The sequence below is a fragment of the Dermacentor silvarum genome, chromosome 1 (genome assembly GCF_013339745.2).
Source record: "Dermacentor silvarum isolate Dsil-2018 chromosome 1, BIME_Dsil_1.4, whole genome shotgun sequence".
Classification (NCBI taxonomy): domain Eukaryota; kingdom Metazoa; phylum Arthropoda; class Arachnida; order Ixodida; family Ixodidae; genus Dermacentor; species Dermacentor silvarum.
In genome coordinates, this window is record NC_051154.1 from 51,385,649 (window position 1) to 51,405,517 (window position 19,869).

The 19,869-nt window shown below is 48.5% G+C and overlaps 1 protein-coding gene across 1 annotated transcript; it reads left to right on the top strand.

The window, feature by feature from the left end:
* The first annotated feature begins 95 nt into the window (after positions 1-95).
* LOC119462869 (uncharacterized) lies at positions 96-6,556 on the top strand. Its single transcript, XM_037724075.2, has 3 exons — positions 96-786; positions 3,505-3,683; positions 5,225-6,556. Exons 1-3 carry the CDS (start codon positions 222-224, stop codon positions 5,504-5,506), a joined length of 1,026 nt encoding a protein of 341 aa, XP_037580003.1. The 5' UTR covers positions 96-221; the 3' UTR covers positions 5,507-6,556.
* The last annotated feature ends 13,313 nt before the right edge of the window (positions 6,557-19,869 follow it).

Below are 19,869 nucleotides of genomic sequence, written 5' to 3' on the forward strand. Positions count from 1 at the left end.
TGCAGGGCCATCGAGTAAATTGCATAATCTGGGTGACGTAAAGTTTGCCTACTGATAACCTTGAGAGTCCCGATTGCTTCCGTTATTGTAACGTCTTTCCGGTTTCGTCGGCCGTGTCGCAACAGCAGTGGCCCTGTGGCTGGTGGAGAGTACCTGAGTGAGGGGGCTCATTGAAACTCCGGTCGTCGCGCTGTCGAGGACTGAGGAGTTCATACATCAAGATGGGGTCGCAGATGGTGCTAACCACGCTTTTCCGACTTGGAGGACTCGGTGTGAGACAAATGGGCTACCGGGCTGCCGATGTTCATCGCGACCAGCTATGTCAACGGTTGGCCAACCAGGCTGCTTTACGACGTCATTTCTCCGCTCGTCATTCGTCTCTGCGAAAAGATGATGCAGTGGACTCAAGACTGGAAAGCAGTCAGTCTTCGAAGAAGCCCCTGATTGAACCAGATGACGAAACGCGCTCAATTTTGAATGACATTTGGCGTGACTTCGAGTGCGTGCCGCCAAAGCCGAGCCCTGCCGAAGGCGGTAGCAGCGGCAGTAGTTCGGCGCCCGCTGCCGCAACGAAAGGAGACCTGCCAAAAGAAAAAGGGACGGATGGCCCTCGAATCCGCAGCATGCTGCATTCTGCCAGGGCTAACGCCAAGAAGCTTTTTGCAGACGAAGACTCGTCGATAATCCTGGACTCGGCTGAGGAGCAAAGCGCATTGCCTGATGCTGATGTGGATTACATTCCTCAAAATATCAAAGTTGATCCACTTGAAGGCTTCAACTTGAAACGTGAGTATCACGCTTGATCATGCAGTTACGTCTAATCAAACTAATGTTTCACTACTCGCCAACGCACTTAGGGCTTGGTAGCTGCTAGCTTCTGCTAGCTTCTGCTAGCTTGATTAGCGCTTCCAAGGTAACCGGCTTCGTTGAGAAGACACAGAATATACCAGATAGATGAGATTTCTTAGTTCTTAAACACATAAGGACACTTGTAACTGCTCAATTGAAGCCAGCCAGTGCTCGAGTCTTGTCCTTTTAGCCGGAATCCCGAGACTTGTACGAGTTTTGAGATATTTGCCCTGAATTTAGAGAGTTATATTGAAACTAGTGCTGTTCTCAGGGTTCCTAAGTTCCTACACATGTACAGGAGCACTGACTGCCTTAAATTGCAACAGGTGCCCTAGAGTAAGCATTTATGAAGTTCGGTCAGTTAATTATTTATTGAATGAATATCGCACGTTTACTGATGTATGCCCCTCCTAGTAATCCATTGACATAAAAGACAGTATCTCCAGAGCACTGTCTTTGGCTGTTCCCGCTTGAAGCAAGTGGTACAATTCTTGACAAGCAACAAGATAACAAAATATACCTTCGCATTACACAGCACTTGAAAGAAAGCAGGGTGTTAGGTACCACTAAAAAAAAAAAAAAAAAAAAAACATGAGGATAACATGTACTACCAAGTCTGGTGCTACATAATTGAAGTGTATACTTAATGATCACTAAATACTGTGAAAGGGTCTTCATCATCAGCCTATATTTATGTCCACTGCAGGACGAAGGCCTCTCCCTGCAATCTCCAATTACCCCTGTAAAATTTCATATGAAAAGGCTCAGTGATCACTCAATTTTGTTATAGCATCTCGGCATGAGTGTATCGCAAAGTTAAGGTTCCATGGAACACTTCTTGCTGTGCCATTGCTGGATGAGAGCAGAAATAGCTTCACAAGACTTGCTTATGCCTTCTAAATTCTTCCTATCATATGTTAGCCATATTTAAGTCACTTTTCAAGGCAAAACATGCAAGCATTACTTGCACCACCCCCTGCTGTTGCTGCCATCTACTGTCTTTCAAGACTGCACATTTTCAACAGTTTGATCAGTGAAAAAATTATTAGACCATTTTTGCCAGTGATAGTATGAATAAGCATGAAATCCCACATTTCGTATTACTTTGTTCCACTGCCACTGGTCTTATGGTTTGTCTGCTCTGTGCCTTTTCACACACTGCATTATTGTGACCAGGATATCCTGCAGCCAAGCACTTTGACTGCTATGCCTGAACTTAGTTGAATCACGTCTTTATTATTATTTAACTTATTATTATTATTATTATTATTATTATTATTATTATTATTATTATTATTATTATTATTATTATTATTATTATTATTATTATTATTTCCATGGGAAAAAGGGAGTGACAGAAAAAGTGGTTGTATTGAAATGAAGCTTCAAAATCCCTGGCACCCTAGAAAAAAAGTTCAGCAAGCTTATACAAGGGCACAACTTGCATTACAACAAAATACATTATCTAGGAAACAGTCAAATGAGGCAGCAAAGAAAACATTTTTCTGTGCAGAAGCATAGTATAGCACATGTCAAAATGACAGAATAAAATAAGAAGGGTTTAAAAAATGGTTGACGTAAGTCCATAATGGTTGGCGATGGTGTGTATGGCTTCAACCAAATCAAAAGGAACATGGATGAAAATTTAAAGAAAAACTTCATGGGGTGCAGTCCATCCAGTTAACACAGGTAAAGGCTATGGTAGGAACTCAAACACAGCATGCAAATCATTGTAACAAAAGAAACACGCGAAAGAAAAAAAGCATATGCACAGAGGCTGATGACAAACAAGTCATGGATGGCTTGTGAACATTATAAACCAAAAAAAAGTAGACAGACAGTTTGTGAGCTTCCAACCAAAGGAAACATGGGTGAAACCTTTAATCGATAGTTGATTAACATCTAATTTGGTTGGGAAGTAAATTCATATTAAAGGAAAGGAAAAACAGTGCTGACATAAGTGGGCACAGTCAAAGGGGTTGTATGTTTCGGCTTCCACAAGGCGGCATTGTTCAGAATGAGCAAGGCTTCCTTGTGGAAGCCATAATGTCATGAGTTGAAATGTTAATGAATGGGCAAAAGCTGCAATCATGTAATGGTCACATCAATAAAAAGAGCACACATATGGAAGTAAATTCAATTTTGGCATTTAGCCTTCAAACCAAATTGAGCACCTGTTTCACAGTTATTGGATGCTAGTTCCAAGGAATGAGATGCTAATTGTTAGTAGGAGGTTGGAGAAACCATTACAGTTTCTGGTTTAAAATGTTTCCTTAGTTAACAGCAGACAGAGGAGAGGCCTCCTTGACTTTGGGCCATGGTCTGATGTAAACCAGATAAGTTTTGTTACTTTGGTTTTGCAGATATGAAGGTGTATATGTTCAGTGTACTTGCTATAACGTGTAGGTGGGTGCCAGTGTCCGGCTGCTGTTTCCTTTATTGCAGTCTTTCCAACTGTGTGCCACTTGTTGCAATACCAGCCTGCCATATTGTATGCATTAATCATTGAAAAGTACCTGGCATGAGTGACATGGACACAAAATCTGCAGATGTTTTGTCATTGTTGGGCTGAGATTTGAGCATAACCAATGTTTTCTTCCCCTCTTGTTTAGCTAGATAACTGCCATAAATTTTACTCTCTCATTTTCCCCACAGGTGGTGAAACTGGTGTCTTTGAAGTAGAAGAGCTGGTTAACATTCTACGAGAAGAAAAGCTGTCTGACATAGCTGTTATCACAGTTCCAAAGGAGATGACGTATGCAGACTACTTGGTTTTAGCAACAGCAATCTCACCACGTCAAGCTCGAGGAGTGACAGAATTTTTGCGAAAATTGGTATGGCAACTAGTATCCATTTTGATGCCATACTCACTGTAAAGACAGTTTATGTAGACTGTCTCATGTATTTTCTGTGTGTGAGCCGGGAGAAAAAGGTTAAATGTTTCATTCACACCGAGCGTAAAAAATGATAACTTCGAACAGTATTGGAAAAGTAGCAGTGGAAAGTGTTTTTATGTGCAGTACGTAGAATGTGGTGAAGATGAGCTCTGCGGTCTATCCTTTTTGTATTTCGTGATAAGTAACGAAGCTTCGGTAGAAAACAGACATGGAAAACTACTGATAGAAAAGAGAGAGAAACAACAATAAAGCATATCCTTCTGTGTTTGCAATCAAGAAGTGAAGCTTGGGTTGGAAACATAGCAAAATAAAAATAAAAAGGAGAAAAAAAAAACATGAATAGAAAAATTTTAGATCAACAGGTAACTGGCTGAACCTATTTTTATTAATCTTTTTTCTCCAAGTAGATATTTCTAGCAAAAAGCGTTCATGCTATGCATTCAGAAGCAGTGCATGCCAGAATGATTTGAAAAACTGTCGGATGTTTTTGCCAATAACAGGTGGAGCACCTGTTAGCTGCACTGTAAAATTCTTCATAGTGGATTGTTATATTGCAGTAGGTAGTAGCAGATATTAAGCATGTAATTCTTCATCTCATGGTACACAACTTGGACAGGGAACGAACATTCCAACACAAGCCTATGTGAATCCGAAGAAATCAGTGGGAACCCAAGGAAGGAGGTCTTTCATCACCATGCATCAGCCATTATAATGTTCAGTTTTCTTTCCTTCACTGAGCAACGAATTATAAAAGGCATACTTAAGCTACAAAGTTACTGGTCATTTGTTGTATGAATTAAACTATAAATAAATAATATAAGCCACTCACAGCACGCAGATGCACACATATGAATAGGTAGAATGGCTTTTATTGTTATGTAGTCTAGCAGGTGAAGCAAATCGAATGGAATCCAGTACCTTTCAGCTCTTATTTTCATGCAAGCCATTAATTACATCAACATCAAAGCCTAAATGGTCTTCAGTTGTGTTCTCAATTTTTCAATTAGGAGAAAAGAAACTAAAGGCCAAGTTTTCTTGCATACTCATTCCTGAACAAGCTCAATCAGTTTTGATCAGTGCCAGCTGCATTTTGCTGGTGCTGACTGCCTCTGTGTGACAAATGGTTCTGAACCTAGAAAAGTGTCCACAGTTTCATGAATAAAATTTATCATTGCCCAGAGCTGCTTTAGGTATTTTGCTGCCTAATTATTTATCAAGCCTTGCCAAAGTTTAGTGTCCATTTGTGTCCGTCCTGATTGATTTGCTAAAAGGCTACAAATACTGCCCACTTATGTGACTGCTACACAAGTCAGCACCTATCTGACATGTGGAATGTGTTGCCGTCTACATTGTTGGCACAGCTTTCTGTCAACAATGGAACTTTAACATTATACTGCAAAACTTTTCATCAATGCTTGTTTAATGTACTCTTACATATTCTTAGTGCATGTTATCTTCTCTGTTTTTTGTCCTTGCAGTACAAGCGCAAGAAGGATAGCACCGACCCAACCCTGTTCATTGAGGGTGAAGAAAGTGCTGACTGGAAAGTGCTCGACATGGGGAATGTGGTGTTACACGTATTTTTGGCAGAAGCACGCAGACATTATGATGTAGAGACCTTGTGGACTGTAGGGAGCCGCTATGATGACCTTACACATGCAAAGGATGATCCAGTGTACAACCTGCTGCAGCAGCAGATCCAACTGATGCAGGAGATGCAACCCAAAGATCTTGATGATCGCTGTGCTCTGCAATCTTGATTTACCCTGCAGCATGCTTACATGCATCTGTTAAGTCTGTTCACCTTGTTATAAGTGCAACCTGTTAATGTCAGTGTGTGTGCTTCTCCCCACAGAGTGGGCGTGTCTAGTGAAGAATGCAGTTTGTGCTGCATAAATGTCTGGAAGAGTGAACAAAGCTGCTGGGGTGGATACTGAACTGCTATATGAATGAATAAGTGCTATTTAAGTTGAACAGCTAAGTATTTTGTTCTCACATATGACTGAGCCTTCAAGACTTCTTCACATTTTCATTCGTGCCTAATGTAATTTGCCCACTGTGCAGTTTGTAGCAGTATTGCCCATTCCTAGCGCTTGTGATGTTGCAGGCTGCACCAGGCTGCAATTAAAATAAGTGTTAAAAAGAAGCAACTGCTAACGATTTCATATCAGCCACTTATAGGCCATATCAACTATGCAGGCCTGTTTACCATGCTGTATTTCGGACCTTAGCATGCACCAAGCAAACAAGCTTTCTTAATCAACCCTGTAGCTTGCATATTTAACTGATAACAGCATGCTTTCAAGAGACAGCACTTTAGCTGAAATCAGGTTGATTTTGAACCTCTGAAGATTCTTAATGTTATGCCCTAGGACAAGTGAATTTGGAGCAGCAGTCCTAGTACTCAAGTGTGTCACTTCAAGTTGGCAGCTGAGAGAATAATCAGCCCAACCCTTACTTATATTTAATTGTAGAGCCCTTGAAGTACTGTTACATGAAATTAATGGTTATGGTTGGAAGTAACTGTGCATGCTAAGGTGCCGCTACAGATGTGTGGTCTATTAGGGCGTGTATCACAAGCAGCTGTGTTTGGTTGTCTGCTAGTTGTTAAACACGGGGTGATGCTACTTGGAAGCAGGAACTTCAGGTGACAGAATATTGCAACTTTTTAGATAGAGAAGCCTAGCAGCAATCCTGCTAAGTGCGCACCAGTGGCAGTGAACTCAATATTTTTTGTTTACTGAATTCAGTATTTTTTAATGTGTCTTTCACTAATGTGCTGCAGTAAAGCCTTGTAATGAAACTCATTAGTCGCAGTGCTTTCATTGTGATGATTGCAAACATCTGCTGCGTACATACTGCAACACTCATTCTGAGCGATTACTACCTGAAACTTAGGTGAATACAGTATGCTACCAAAATTACACAAGCATTCTCTAGTAGTGTGTTAACTCATGTCTTGAAATTCTTCATGAAAAAAACTTTCCAGGGGGTTCTATGCAGCACAGTGTGTCGATCGTTAGCCTGTGCAGAGAAAAAGTTTGCAAGGTGAAGGAAGTAATGCATCATACCTGAGCAGTGTAGAAAAATGTTAGTCAACTGAGATAAAGGGAAGCTCAAAAGGATGTCGCAAAGCATATGAAGTACACAATTTTTGCTTTTCTCTTTAGCTTTGCAGGTGTCACCTGTTTGTGCTACCACATGAGCACTACGTTTCATCGCTGCAAAATTTTTTTCGCCACAATGCCATGCTGCACTCGTTACATGTTTTTTTTTTTTTTTTGACTGCTTCACTTAAAGGATGATATAATTATATTTTTGGTGGATTAAATGAATTCAGACTTTATGCCATGATCACTGCATCAAAAGCCACCTATTAAAAAATTATTTTGTCAGTTCTTCCTCAAAGCACGCAGAGGTGTAAAACTGGATGGAAGCTTGGGCTAGTAGGCAAGACAAGCCAGCATTGCAGTTTGAAAAACATGGACAGAAAGATGTGCAGACTTGTGCAGGTGTTGTGTTATTACAGTACAATACAGTGTATTAGCTACTAGAGCTTTCTACCATGCCGGTAGAAGACGAGCACGAGCTGTAACCCTGCGGAATCGTTTTGGGAAAGGTTCGGCCGCGTACTACACAGACGCTAACAGAGCCAGTAGAGAGACTCTCATGCTAGCGGTTACCCAAGAACAACATATCATAATGGCCACGGTCGTAACTCGATCCATGTGTGAGGCCGAAGCGGCTGCAATAGCTATGGCCATTGCAGACGCGGAACACAGAAACGAGTCGGCAGTCATATTGTCCGACTCGCAGACGGCATGTTGCCTGTTTCTAAATGGGACGGTACCCAAAATGGTACGCCGAATTCTGGGACAAACCTTGAAAGGACACCACGACATTATCTGGTGTCCGGCTCACGAGGGCTTGGAGGGTAACGTTGCGGCAGACCGTATAGCTCGAGGATTGAACAACCGAGCTGCAGCCAGGCCGAGCGCGGAACTTCTTCTAAGCACTCGTTATATTCTTCTACAACAACTGTAGGAACGCAGAGACTATGGTCATCCACACAAGGCCCTTAACAGACAGCAAAGTAGGGACTGGCGGCGCATTCAAACAAGCAGCTTCCCCAACCTAGATTTCTGGACGTCTGTCCATGATGTTCCAACGAACCAACACTACAACATATCACATGGGAGTCTCTGGAAAGGCCTTCACATATTACTAGCCCATAACATCACAACCACTCATGGTAAATAGGCAGTGGGAGGCATGGCTTGCGGACGAGGGAAAGGAGAGCTAAGTGGCTCTCCTGGACCAAGCCCAGCGAGCCGCTCGCGCCAGTGGAGCCCTGGACTAAGGGCCTAACCACGCTCGCCTAATTTTGCTTTTTGAAATAAAGTTTCTTTCCTTCCTTCCGCTCGCCACAATCATAAATTTTATTATCGCTTAGTGTTTCGAGAACATCACAGAAACCATTTTATCTTGTTTTAATTAAATGAGGTGGTAGCAGCGAGACGTGAATACCGCACTTTAGTGACTCTTCACGGTGTGTTGATCACTCCAAAAACTGTGATACCACGAAACATGAATGGGGTGGTGTGAACATCACTCAGCAGTAGAAAAACAGTCGCAAGCGTGACTCGTATCATATCGCATCATACACATTATATTACAATAACTGCATTATGACAACTGCGATAATTGCATGACTCGCGCTTAGCGGTTACGCGACCAGAGATGTTCTTGTAACATGTGGTTCTGATACCACTACGGCGAATTAATTTTGTCTCACAATTAGGTCGCGCGCTTTTGTACTCGGCTGCTACAAAAGGAAAGCTAAAATATGACGTTATACAAAGATCATGTGTGACACGGCAGTCTCTTGACTGAGGATGTCATAACACTCAGTTGAAAGGCGGCGCAATTATAATTTCCTTTCGCTCTTCGTTGTGGTGCGGTTCGCATTTCGATGGAGGCGAAATGCAAAAACGCCCGTGTGCTTGCGTTGTAGTGCACGTTAAAGAACCCCAGGTGGTCAAAATTAATCCGGAGCCCTCCACTACGGCGTGCCTCATAATCAGAACTGGTTTTGGCACGTAAAACCCCAGAAAGAAGATGAAGATGGTGCGGTTAGCTTGATGCAGGACAGTTTATGGTAGTAGCTGAAATAAAACTACCTAATGATTTTAGCTCCTCAAATAATTACAACTTTGTCGCATTGCTGTCGTGCGTGTAACCGCGTGCAATGGCGATAAAAACAATCTCGTCTGAAGCAATCAGGGCCGGTATTTTGTAGTGATGCCTTTCCGATGCTAATGCCTTTTCGCGCTTGGTGAGTGGTCAGAGCGACGGTCCGCTCGCGTTATCAACGGCATGAGCCGGCCGTGAGCGGTGGCTGATAAGACTGGTATGGAATAAAGCATATCGCATCGCTACAAAATACCGGCCCTGATGATCTTACTAACGCACTGTCACAGTGGCCTAGCTTGCCTAATTGAACTCATTAACTGTTTGCATTTCACAGCGAAAAGAAAAGGATTTGTGGAGTGCGCACTAACTAAAATGCTGTACTTTGCCTTCGGTGTACAGGAATACAGACTTTTTTAAACCAGTGCAAGATTCGCAGAGAATGCGGTATTAATAACTGACGCAACAATTCACAGAGTAGGCGGAACGCAAGCGAAACATACGAGTTTGCGATTCTTTCAAGTAAATAGAAACGTGTACATTTCGTGCAAGAATGTGGCATTGGAGGACAATATAATATTAGCTAGCTTACTGCAGTGAGCGCGTTTCATTACCAGAAAATCGGGTGAAATTGTTCACAGCGGAACATCGACGCGTACCGTCGTCCGCCTCTCCACACTGGGCCTCTTCGATTATCAATCCTGGACTGCGTCCGGCGTTCAATTTTTCTCGAACAGCTTCGGAAGCTCTGCCCACCAGTCCGAGAGCTGCCAGAATCGCATTCGTTTTTCATGGACCGGAAGTCGCGGACTTTCGGAGCTGTAAGCAGATTTTTGCTCGCACAAGCGCAAGCTCACCGACGGCTGTCTTAAAAATGTCGCAGTTTTACCCGAAAAGCGAAACATCAATTGCGATAAAATTAGTAGAGAGCTATACGGAGCAAGGATAGTAGTTTTATCAGCTGTATAACCATGGGCATGTAGCAGCACCAGCAACGCGCAGAACTGTAGTCGACGCCGGCGGCGTTTTGCCCGCGTTCGCACCGAACGCGCGCGGCGTTGGTGACTGTTGCCGGCATAGAATAAAGGTTGCCGGTGCCTCTGGCGGCGACTCGGAGGTTTTGACGAGAGCAGAACGGGACACTCGTCGAGCAGCGTCTGAAGTATTTGCCACATTCTCGCCTCGCAACGTTTTTATATAAATACGCATTTGGTGCCGCCGCTAAACGTCGCCTCCCCTCCCGTCCCTCCACGGCCTCTCGCGCGACGGAAGAAGTCGCGTTTGCACTCCTCTGTGCGTTCGCTCCCCGTGAAAGCGCGCGTCCCTCGCGCGCTTTTCACTCGCACATACAGCGCGCGGCGACGATTTCATCGCCGTTGGACTTCATACGGAACCTCACGGCGACGACGACGCCGACGGCAGAAATCCGCTTGGAGTGTCCATATAATTGCTATCGCAATAAAAGATGCGCGCTGCGTTTGACGCCATGTTGTGAAAGATGTCGTTTGCTTCTGCGTGCGTTGCGCGTTCCAGACGGCAAATACTGTGCAATGATCGAGCTATCGCTTCTGTTACATGGGTGCTTTGTGTGCCATCATGCAAGTTTTTCACGAGTGGTCTAATTGCTGTAGCTTTAGCCTTCGTGTTTTATTGCGATAGCATTTATATGGACACTCCAGGCGCATTTCTGCCGTCACCGTGAGGTTCCGTATAAAGTCCAAGGGCGATATAGTCGTCGCCGCGCGCCGTATGCTGTATGTGCGAGTAAAAGCGTGCGAAGGTGAGCCGGCGATCGCGGCTCAATCTCGCCCGCACGAAAGGGAGGAAAGCGGGTAGGAAGTGCGCCGCCTGCCGTGGCGCGCGAGGTACCCAACGTTGCGAGGCACCAGGGCGAGGGAGAGGGGCGGCGGCGTCCAACTCCGGCTGCGCGCGACCTTATCTTGAGAGTGATCTGCGGTGGGGGCACAGTCAACACCACCTAGGCACAGTCAGGCATAGGCATAGGTCGGCGCACTCACACTCATTCGCATTCATTTCAAAGGCGTGAGTGCGAGTGCGAGTGAGTGCCAGTGAGTGTGAGTGGAAGTGAGTGCGAGTGAGAGTGAGTGTCAGTGCAGGTGAGTGCGAGTGTGAGTGAGTGCCAGTGAGTGTGAGTGCAGGTGAGTGCGAGTGAGTGCCAGTGAGTGTGAGGGCAAGTGCGAGTGAGTGCCAGTGAGTGTGAGTGGATGTGAGTGCGAGTGAAAGTGAGTGCCAGTGAGTGTGAGTGGAAGTGAGTGCCAGTGAGTGTGAGTGGAGGTGAGAGCCAATGAATGTGAGTGGAAGTGAGTGTGAACGTGGTGAGTGGAGATGAGTGTGAACGTGACTGAGTGCTGTGACTCGTGCGTGTAAAAGTGGTGAGTGCTTCTGAGTGTATAGAGGTGAGTGTGAACGTGAGTGTGAGTGCAGGTGAGTGTGAACATGAGTGAGTGCTCGTGAGTGGAAGTGAGTGTGAACGTGGTGAGTGTTTGAACGATAAGCAGAGATGATATCGGTTCACCTTGCTTGCGGAAAAATGGAGGCACGTTGTGGATACAAGCTCACTCGCGGTGATGACTTATCGCGCTACCAGATTGTGCACGCCAATATAGAAACCACTCACTAAGGTCGTAATAATCCAAGGTTCAGGCATGAGTGAGACAATGTATAATGAAATGAGCGGATATATTATATTGCGATAGCAATTATATGGAGACTCCAAGCGAAGTTCTACCGTGGTCGTGGACGTCGTTGTGAGGTTCCGTATAAAGTCCTAACACGGTAAAATCGTCGCCGCGTGCCGGCGGTACGCTGCGTGTGCGAGTGCAAGCTAGAGTTAACTGTATATGTGCTGGCATATACAGTAACTCCAGTGCAAGCTTGGGAGGGTCAGCCGACATGTCTTGCTGCTCAATCTCGCGCGCGCGAGGAAAAAGGCGGTGCGGCAGCTGCTTATGTGGCGCGGCAGGTAGGGGGGGGGTCGTCTTGCTTTGGCGGCGGCCGCGTGGGTGTCGTATCTAGAAAGCGATCTGCGACGTGGAAAAAGTGCGCGCCCGCGCGGGCCTCCTCTTCAAAGCGATTTGCGACGTGAACAATGTTCAACTGGAGCCGGTAACTTCGTATGCGCTGTGTTTTCGACGTTTAGTTCGCTTTGCAGCGAGAGGCGGCACGAAGGTCAATTCGCTCGCGGCTATAGCTGCGCCTCCTTACTCCAGCGTTCTGACAGCGAGTTTCCGCGGCCATTCAGCGAGATGCGTTCATGTTTACCTGTGCGCGCGTGACACCGTGCTTGTCTATTTAGTTAGTAGGCGAATGTTTGCAAGTTTATACGGCCCCATTAAACTACTATCCTTGCTTCGTATAGCTCTCTACTAATTTGCTATCGCAATCGAAGCTTCGTCATTCGGTCGAAACTGCCACATTTTCTTTAATACGCACGGGAATATGTATGGGCTGGAGCTCTGATGGCAGACATATCCAAATCATGACTCGCAAATTTTGCTATGACTTCCACTGAGTGAAGACGCTTAATACCGTGTGATTTTCTAAACCTTCGCTGGTCATCCGCCTTCAGAGGATGGAATGGCTCCTAATTTTCTTCCTGGTTCCCTCTTAAACGTACATGTACAGGCTCCTTATATAAACAGGCAGAGCGGAAGAGGGACTAAGTATACGGACAGTCAATCTCTCCCTCTATTTCCCGCTCTCTTGGCTCAATCCGACCGAAGGGAAGCTTAGCGAGCATGGGCGGCAAGCATGCACACGTCTAATGTCAATGACAGAGAGATGGACACAGAGAGGTTGGGGCTGACGTCAATGTTTAATTATGTCACCATGAATAAATTGAAACGAAAACTTTAGTAGTGCTAATTTTTCTCTACCTAATTTGCAGTGTTAATAAACCATCTCTCTTTAATAATTGGGTCAATGAATCCGTTAACTTGTATTTATTAAAACAGAACCTTATTGCTTTCCTCTGCACCCCTTCCATTCTTGCAATGAGTTCTTTTGTGTACAGAAGCCAAACAATATTGGCGTGCTCCAGCACTGTTCGAACAAGCATTTTGTATGCCAGCAAATTTTATCTGGGGGCGCAAGACGAAGGTGTCTTCTCAGAAAGAAGAGTCGCTTTAGTGCTCAGCATATACATTGATTTCCACTTGAGGTTATTTCGTTAACATGGCTTTCCCATCGGAGAGAGTATGTTAAAGTGACACCTAAATATTTACGCTGAAGTGCACAAGTCAGAGGCGTGTCATTAATAATGTAAGTAAACTGAGATATCTGTTTCTTTCGTACTGTTAGCGTTACAGATTTTTGGGCATTTAGAGTCATCTGCCACTGCTGACACCAAGAAAAGGCAGAATTTTGTATATGGTGATTATCACTGTGATTAATTTCGCGGTACGAAATACAATAGTCAGCGAATAGACAGATGTTGCCATGTAATCGGGAAGGCAAATCTTTTATGTATATTAAAAATAAAACTGGGTTCAAAACACTGCCTTGGCGCACTCCCGATGCAACAGGTGCTAAATTGGAAACTTTGTATATGCACAGTGACTCATGATGCACTCACTCACACTCGCACTCATTTCAAAGGGGTGAGTGCGAGTGAGTGTGAATGGAAGTGAGTGCGAATGAGTGCCGGTGAGTGTGAGTGCAGGTGAGTGCGAGTGCGAGCCAGTGAGTGTGAGTGCAGGTGAGTGCGAGTGAGTGCCAGTGGAGGTGAGTGCGAGTGAGTGTGAGTGGAGGTGAGTGCGAGTGAGTACCAGTGAGTGTGAGTGCAGGTGAGTGTGAGTGCGAGTGAGTGCCTGTGAGTGGAGATGAGTGCGAGTGAGTGTCTGTGAGTGTGAGTGGAGGTGAGTGCGAGTGAGCGCAAGTGAGCGTGAGTGGAAGTGAGTGCGGGTGAGTGCTGTGAGCGTGAGTGCAGGTGAGTGCGAGTGAGTGCCAGTGAGTGTGAGTGCAGGTGAGTGCGAGTGAGTGCCTGTGAGTGTGAGTGGATATGAGTGCGAGTGAGTGTCTGTGAGTGTGAGTGGAGGTGAGTGCGAGTGAGCGCCAGTGAGTGTGAGTGGAGATGAGTGCGAGTGAGTGTCTGTGAGTGTGAGTGGAGGTGAGTGCGAGTGAGTGCAGGTGAGTGTCTGTGAGTGTGAGTGGAGGTGAGTGCGAGTGCGAGTGAGCGCCAGTGAGTGTGAGTGGAGATGAGTGCGAGTGAGTGTCTCTGAGTGTGAGTGGAGGTGAGTGCGAGTGAGCGCCAGTGAGTGTGAGTGGAGATGAGTGCGAGTGAGTGTCTGTGAGTGTGAGTAGAGGTGAGTGTGAGTGAGTGTGAGTGGAAGTGAATGCGAGTGCGAGTGAGTGCTGTGAGTGTGAGTGCAGGTGAGCGCGAGTGAGTGCCAGTGAGTGTGAGTGTGAGTGAGTGCCTGTGAGTGTGAGTGCAGATGAGTGCGAGTGAGTACCAGTGAGTGTGAGTGAGTGTGAGTGCAGGTGAGTGCGAGGGAGTGCCTGTGAGTGGAGATGAGTGCGAGTGAGTGTCTGTGAGTGTGAGTGGAGGTGAGTGCGAGTGAGCGCCAGTGAGTGTGAGTGGAAGTGAGTGAGTGCGAGTGAGTGCAGGTGAGTGCGAGTGCGTGCCTGTGAGTGTGAGTGGAGATGAGTGCGAGTGAGTGTCTGTGAGTGTGAGTGGAGGTGAGTGCGAGTGAGCGCAAGTGAGCGTGAGTGGAAGTGAGTGCGGGTGAGTGCTGTGAGCGTGAGTGCAGGTGAGTGCGAGTGAGTGCCAGTGAGTGTGAGTGCAGGTGAGTGCGAGTGAGTGCCTGTGAGTGTGAGTGGATATGAGTGCGAGTGAGTGTCTCTGAGTGTGAGTGGAGGTGAGTGAGAGTGAGCGCCAGTGAGTGTGAGTGGAGATGAGTGCGAGTGAGTGTCTGTGAGTGTGAGTGGAGGTGAGTGCGAGTGAGCGCAAGTGAGCGTGAGTGGAAGTGAGTGCGGGTGAGTGCTGTGAGCGTGAGTGCAGGTGAGTGCGAGTGAGTGCCAGTGAGTGTGAGTGCAGGTGAGTGCGAGTGAGTGCCTGTGAGTGTGAGTGGAGATGAGTGCGAGTGAGTGTCTGTGAGTGTGAGTGGAGGTGAGTGCGAGTGAGCGCCAGTGAGTGTGAGTGGAGATGAGTGCGAGTGAGTGTCTGTGAGTGTGAGTGGAGGTGAGTGCGAGTGAGTGCCAGTGAGTGTGAGTGCAGGTGAGTGTCTGTGAGTGTGAGTGGAGGTGAGTGCGAGTGCGAGTGAGCGCCAGTGAGTGTGAGTGGAGATGAGTGCGAGTGAGTGTCTCTGAGTGTGAGTGGAGGTGAGTGCGAGTGAGCGCCAGTGAGTGTGAGTGGAGATGAGTGCGAGTGAGTGTCTGTGAGTGTGAGTAGAGGTGAGTGTGAGTGAGTGTGAGTGGAAGTGAATGCGAGTGCGAGTGAGTGCTGTGAGTGTGAGTGCAGGTGAGCGCGAGTGAGTGCCAGTGAGTGTGAGTGTGAGTGAGTGCCTGTGAGTGTGAGTGGAGATGAGTGCGAGTGAGTACCAGTGAGTGCGAGTGAGTGTGAGTGCAGGTGAGTGCGAGGGAGTGCCTGTGAGTGGAGATGAGTGCGAGTGAGTGTCTGTGAGTGTGAGTGGATGTGAGTGCGAGTGCGAGTGAGCGCCAGTGAGTGTGAGTGGAAGTGAGTGAGTGCGAGTGAGTGCAGGTGAGTGCGAGTGCGTGCCTGTGAGTGTGAGTGGAGATGAGTGCGAGTGAGTGTCTGTGAGTGTGAGTGGAGGTGAGTGCGAGTGAGTGTCTGTGAGTGTGAGTGGAGGTGAGTGCGAGTGAGTGTCTGTGAGTGTGAGTGGAGATGAGTGCGAGTGAGTGGAGGTGAGTGCGAGTGAGCGCCAGTGAGTGTGAGTGGAGATGAGTGCGAGTGAGTGTCTGTGAGTGTGAGTGGAGGTGAGTGCGAGTGAGTGCCTGTGAGTGTGAGTGGAGATGAGTGCGAGTGAGTGGAGGTGAGTGCGAGTGAGTGGAGGTGAGTGCGAGTGAGTGTCTGTGAGTGTGAGTGGAGGTGAGCGCAAGTGAGCGTGAGTGGAAGTGAGTGCGGGTGAGTGCTGTGAGCGTGAGTGCAGGTGAGTGCGAGTGAGTGCCAGTGAGTGTGAGTGCAGGTGAGTGCGAGTGAGTGCCTGTGAGTGTGAGTGGAGATGAGTGCGAGTGAGTGTCTCTGAGTGTGAGTGGAGGTGAGTGCGAGTGAGCGCCAGTGAGTGTGAGTGGAGATGAGTGCGAGTGAGTGTCAGTGAGTGCAGGTGAGTGTCTGTGAGTGTGAGTGGAGGTGAGTGCAAGTGCGAGTGAGCGCCAGTGAGTGTGAGTGGAGATGAGTGCGAGTGAGTGTCTGTGAGTGTGAGTAGAGGTGAGTGTGAGTGGAAGTGAATGCGAGTGCGAGTGAGTGCTGTGAGTGTGAGTGCAGGTGAGCGCGAGTGAGTGCCAGTGAGTGTGAGTGTGAGTGAGTGCCTGTGAGTGTGAGTGGAGATGAGTGCGAGTGAGTACCAGTGAGTGTGAGTGCGAGTGAGTGTGAGTGCAGGTGAGTGCGAGGGAGTGCCTGTGAGTGGAGATGAGTGCGAGTGAGTGTCTGTGAGTGTGAGTGGATGTGAGTGCGAGTGCGAGTGAGCGCCAGTGAGTGTGAGTGGAAGTGAGTGAGTGCGAGTGAGTGCAGGTGAGTGCGAGTGCGTGCCTGTGAGTGTGAGTGGAGATGAGTGCGAGTGAGTGTCTGTGAGTGTGAGTGGAGGTGAGTGCGAGTGAGTGTCTGTGAGTGTGAGTGGAGATGAGTGCGAGTGAGTGGAGGTGAGTGCGAGTGAGTGGAGGTGAGTGCGAGTGAGCGCCAGTGAGTGTGAGTGGAGATGAGTGCGAGTGAGTGTCTGTGAGTGTGAGTGCAGGTGAGTGCGAGTGAGTGCCTGTGAGTGTGAGTGGAGATGAGTGCGAGTGAGTGAAGGTGAGTGCGAGTGAGCGCCAGTGAGTGTGAGTGGAGATGAGTGCGAGGGAGTGTATGTAAGTGTGAGTGGAGGTGAGTGCGAGTGAGCGCCAGTGAGTGTGAGTGGAAGTGAGTGCGAGTGCGAGTGAGTGCTGTGAGTGTGAGTGCAGGTGAGTGCGAGTGCGAGTGAGTGCCAGTGAGTGTGAGTGCAGGTGAGTGCGAGTGAGTGCCTGTGAGTGTGAGTGGAGATGAGTGCGAGTGAGTGTCTGTGAGTGTAAGTGCGAGTGAGCGCCAGTGAGTGTGAGTGGTGATGAGTGCGAGTGAGCGCCAGTGAGTGTGAGTGCAGGTGAGTGCGAGTGAGTGCCTGTGAGTGTGAGTGGAGATGAGTGCGAGTGAGTGGAGGTGAGTGCGAGTGAGTGGAGGTGAGTGCGAGTGAGCGCCAGTGAGTGTGAGTGGAGATGAGTGCGAGTGAGTGTCTGTGAGTGTGAGTGGAGGTGAGTGCGAGTGAGCGCCAGTGAGTGTGAGTGGAAGTGAGTGCGAGTGCGAGTGAGTGCTGTGAGTGTGAGTGCAGGTGAGCGCGAGTGAGTGCCAGTGAGTGTGAGTGTGAGTGAGTGTGAGTGGAGATGAGTGCGAGTGAGTACCAGTGAGTGTGAGTGCGAGTGAGTGTGAGTGCAGGTGAGTGCGAGGGAGTGCCTGTGAGTGGAGATGAGTGCGAGTGAGTGTCTGTGAGTGTGAGTGGAGGTGAGTGCGAGTGCGAGTGAGCGCCAGTGAGTGTGAGTGGAAGTGAGTGAGTGCGAGTGAGTGCAGGTGAGTGCGAGTGCGTGCCTGTGAGTGTGAGTGGAGATGAGTGCGAGTGAGTGTCTGTGAGTGTGAGTGGAGGTGAGTGCGAGTGAGTGTGTGTGAGTGGAGGTGAGTGCGAGTGAGCGCAAGTGAGCGTGAGTGGAAGTGAGTGCGGGTGAGTGCTGTGAGCGTGAGCGCCAGTGAGTGTGAGTGGAAGTGAGTGCGAGTGAGTGCTGTGAGTGTGAGTGCAGGTGAGCGCGAGTGAGTGCCAGTGAGTGTGAGTGAGTGCCTGTGAGTGTGAGTGGAGATGAGTGCGAGTGAGTACCAGTGAGTGTGAGTGCGAGTGAGTGTGAGTGCAGGTGAGTGCGAGGGAGTGCCTGTGAGTGGAGATGAGTGCGAGTGAGTGTCTGTGAGTGTGAGTGGAGGTGAGTGCGAGTGCGAGTGAGCGCCAGTGAGTGTGAGTGAGTGCGAGTGAGTGCAGGTGAGTGCGAGTGCGTGCCTGTGAGTGTGAGTGGAGATGAGTGCGAGTGAGTGTCTGTGAGTGTGAGTGGAGGTGAGTGCGAGTGAGCGCAAGTGAGCGTGAGTGGAAGTGAGTGCGGGTGAGTGCTGTGAGCGTGAGTGCAGGTGAGTGCCAGTGAGTGTGAGTGCAGGTGAGTGCGAGTGAGTGCCTGTGAGTGTGAGTGGATATGAGTGCAAGTGAGTGTCTCTGAGTGTGAGTGGAGGTGAGTGCGAGTGAGCGCCAGTGAGTGTGAGTGGAGATGAGTGCGAGTGAGTGTCTGTGAGTGTGAGTGGAGGTGAGTGCGAGTGAGCGCAAGTGAGCGTGAGTGGAAGTGAGTGCGGGTGAGTGCTGTGAGCGTGAGTGCAGGTGAGTGCGAGTGAGTGCCAGTGAGTGTGAGTGCAGGTGAGTGCGAGTGAGTGGCTGTGAGTGTGAGTGGAGATGAGTGCGAGTGAGTGTCTCTGAGTGTGAGTGGAGGTGAGTGCGAGTGAGCGCCAGTGAGTGTGAGTGGAGATGAGTGCGAGTGAGTGTCTGTGAGTGTGAGTGGAGGTGAGTGCGAGTGAGTGCCAGTGAGTGTGAGTGCAGGTGAGTGTCTGTGAGTGTGAGTGGAGGTGAGTGCGAGTGCGAGTGAGCGCCAGTGAGTGTGAGTGGAGGTGAGTGCGAGTGAGCGCCAGTGAGTGTGAGTGGAGATGAGTGCGAGTGAGTGTCTGTGAGTGTGAGTAGAGGTGAGTGAGTGTGAGTGGAAGTGAATGCGAGTGCGAGTGAGTGCTGTGAGTGTGAGTGCAGGTGAGCGCGAGTGAGTGCCAGTGAGTGTGAGTGAGTGCCTGTGAGTGTGAGTGGAGATGAGTGCGAGTGAGTGCGAGTGAGTGTGAGTGCAGGTGAGTGCGAGGGAGTGCCTGTGAGTGGAGATGAGTGCGAGTGAGTGTCTGTGAGTGTGAGTGGAGGTGAGTGCGAGTGAGCGCCAGTGAGTGTGAGTGGAAGTGAGTGAGTGCGAGTGAGTGCAGGTGAGTGCGAGTGCGTGCCAGTGAGTGTGAGTGGAGATGAGTGCGAGTGAGTGTCTGTGAGTGTGAGTGGAGGTGAGTGCGAGTGAGTGTCTGTGAGTGTGAGTGGAGATGAGTGCGAGTGAGTGGAGGTGAGTGCGAGTGAGTGGAGGTGAGTGCGAGTGAGCGCCAGTGAGTGTGAGTGGAGATGAGTGCGAGTGAGTGTCTGTGAGTGTGAGTGGAGGTGAGTGCGAGTGAGTGCCAGTGAGTGTGAGTGGAGATGAGTGCGAGTGAGTGTCTGTGAGTGTGAGTGGAGGTGAGTGCGAGTGAGCGCCAGTGAGTGTGAGTGGAAGTGAGTGCGAGTGCGAGTGAGTGCTGTGAGTGTGAGTGCAGGTGAGTGCGAGTGCGAGTGAGTGCCAGTGAGTGTGAGTGCAGGTGAGTGCGAGTGAGTGCCTGTGAGTGCTGTGAGTGTGAGTGCAGGTGAGTGCGAGTGCGAGTGAGTGCCAGTGAGTGTGAGTGCAGGTGAGTGCGAGTGAGTGCCTGTGAGTGTGAGTGGAGATGAGTGCGAGTGAGTGGAGGTGAGTGCGAGTGAGCGCCAGTGAGTGTGAGTGGAGATGAGTGCGAGTGAGTGTCTGTGAGTGTGAGTGGAGGTGAGTGCGAGTGAGCGCCAGTGAGTGTGAGTGGAAGTGAGTGCGAGTGCGAGTGAGTGTCTGT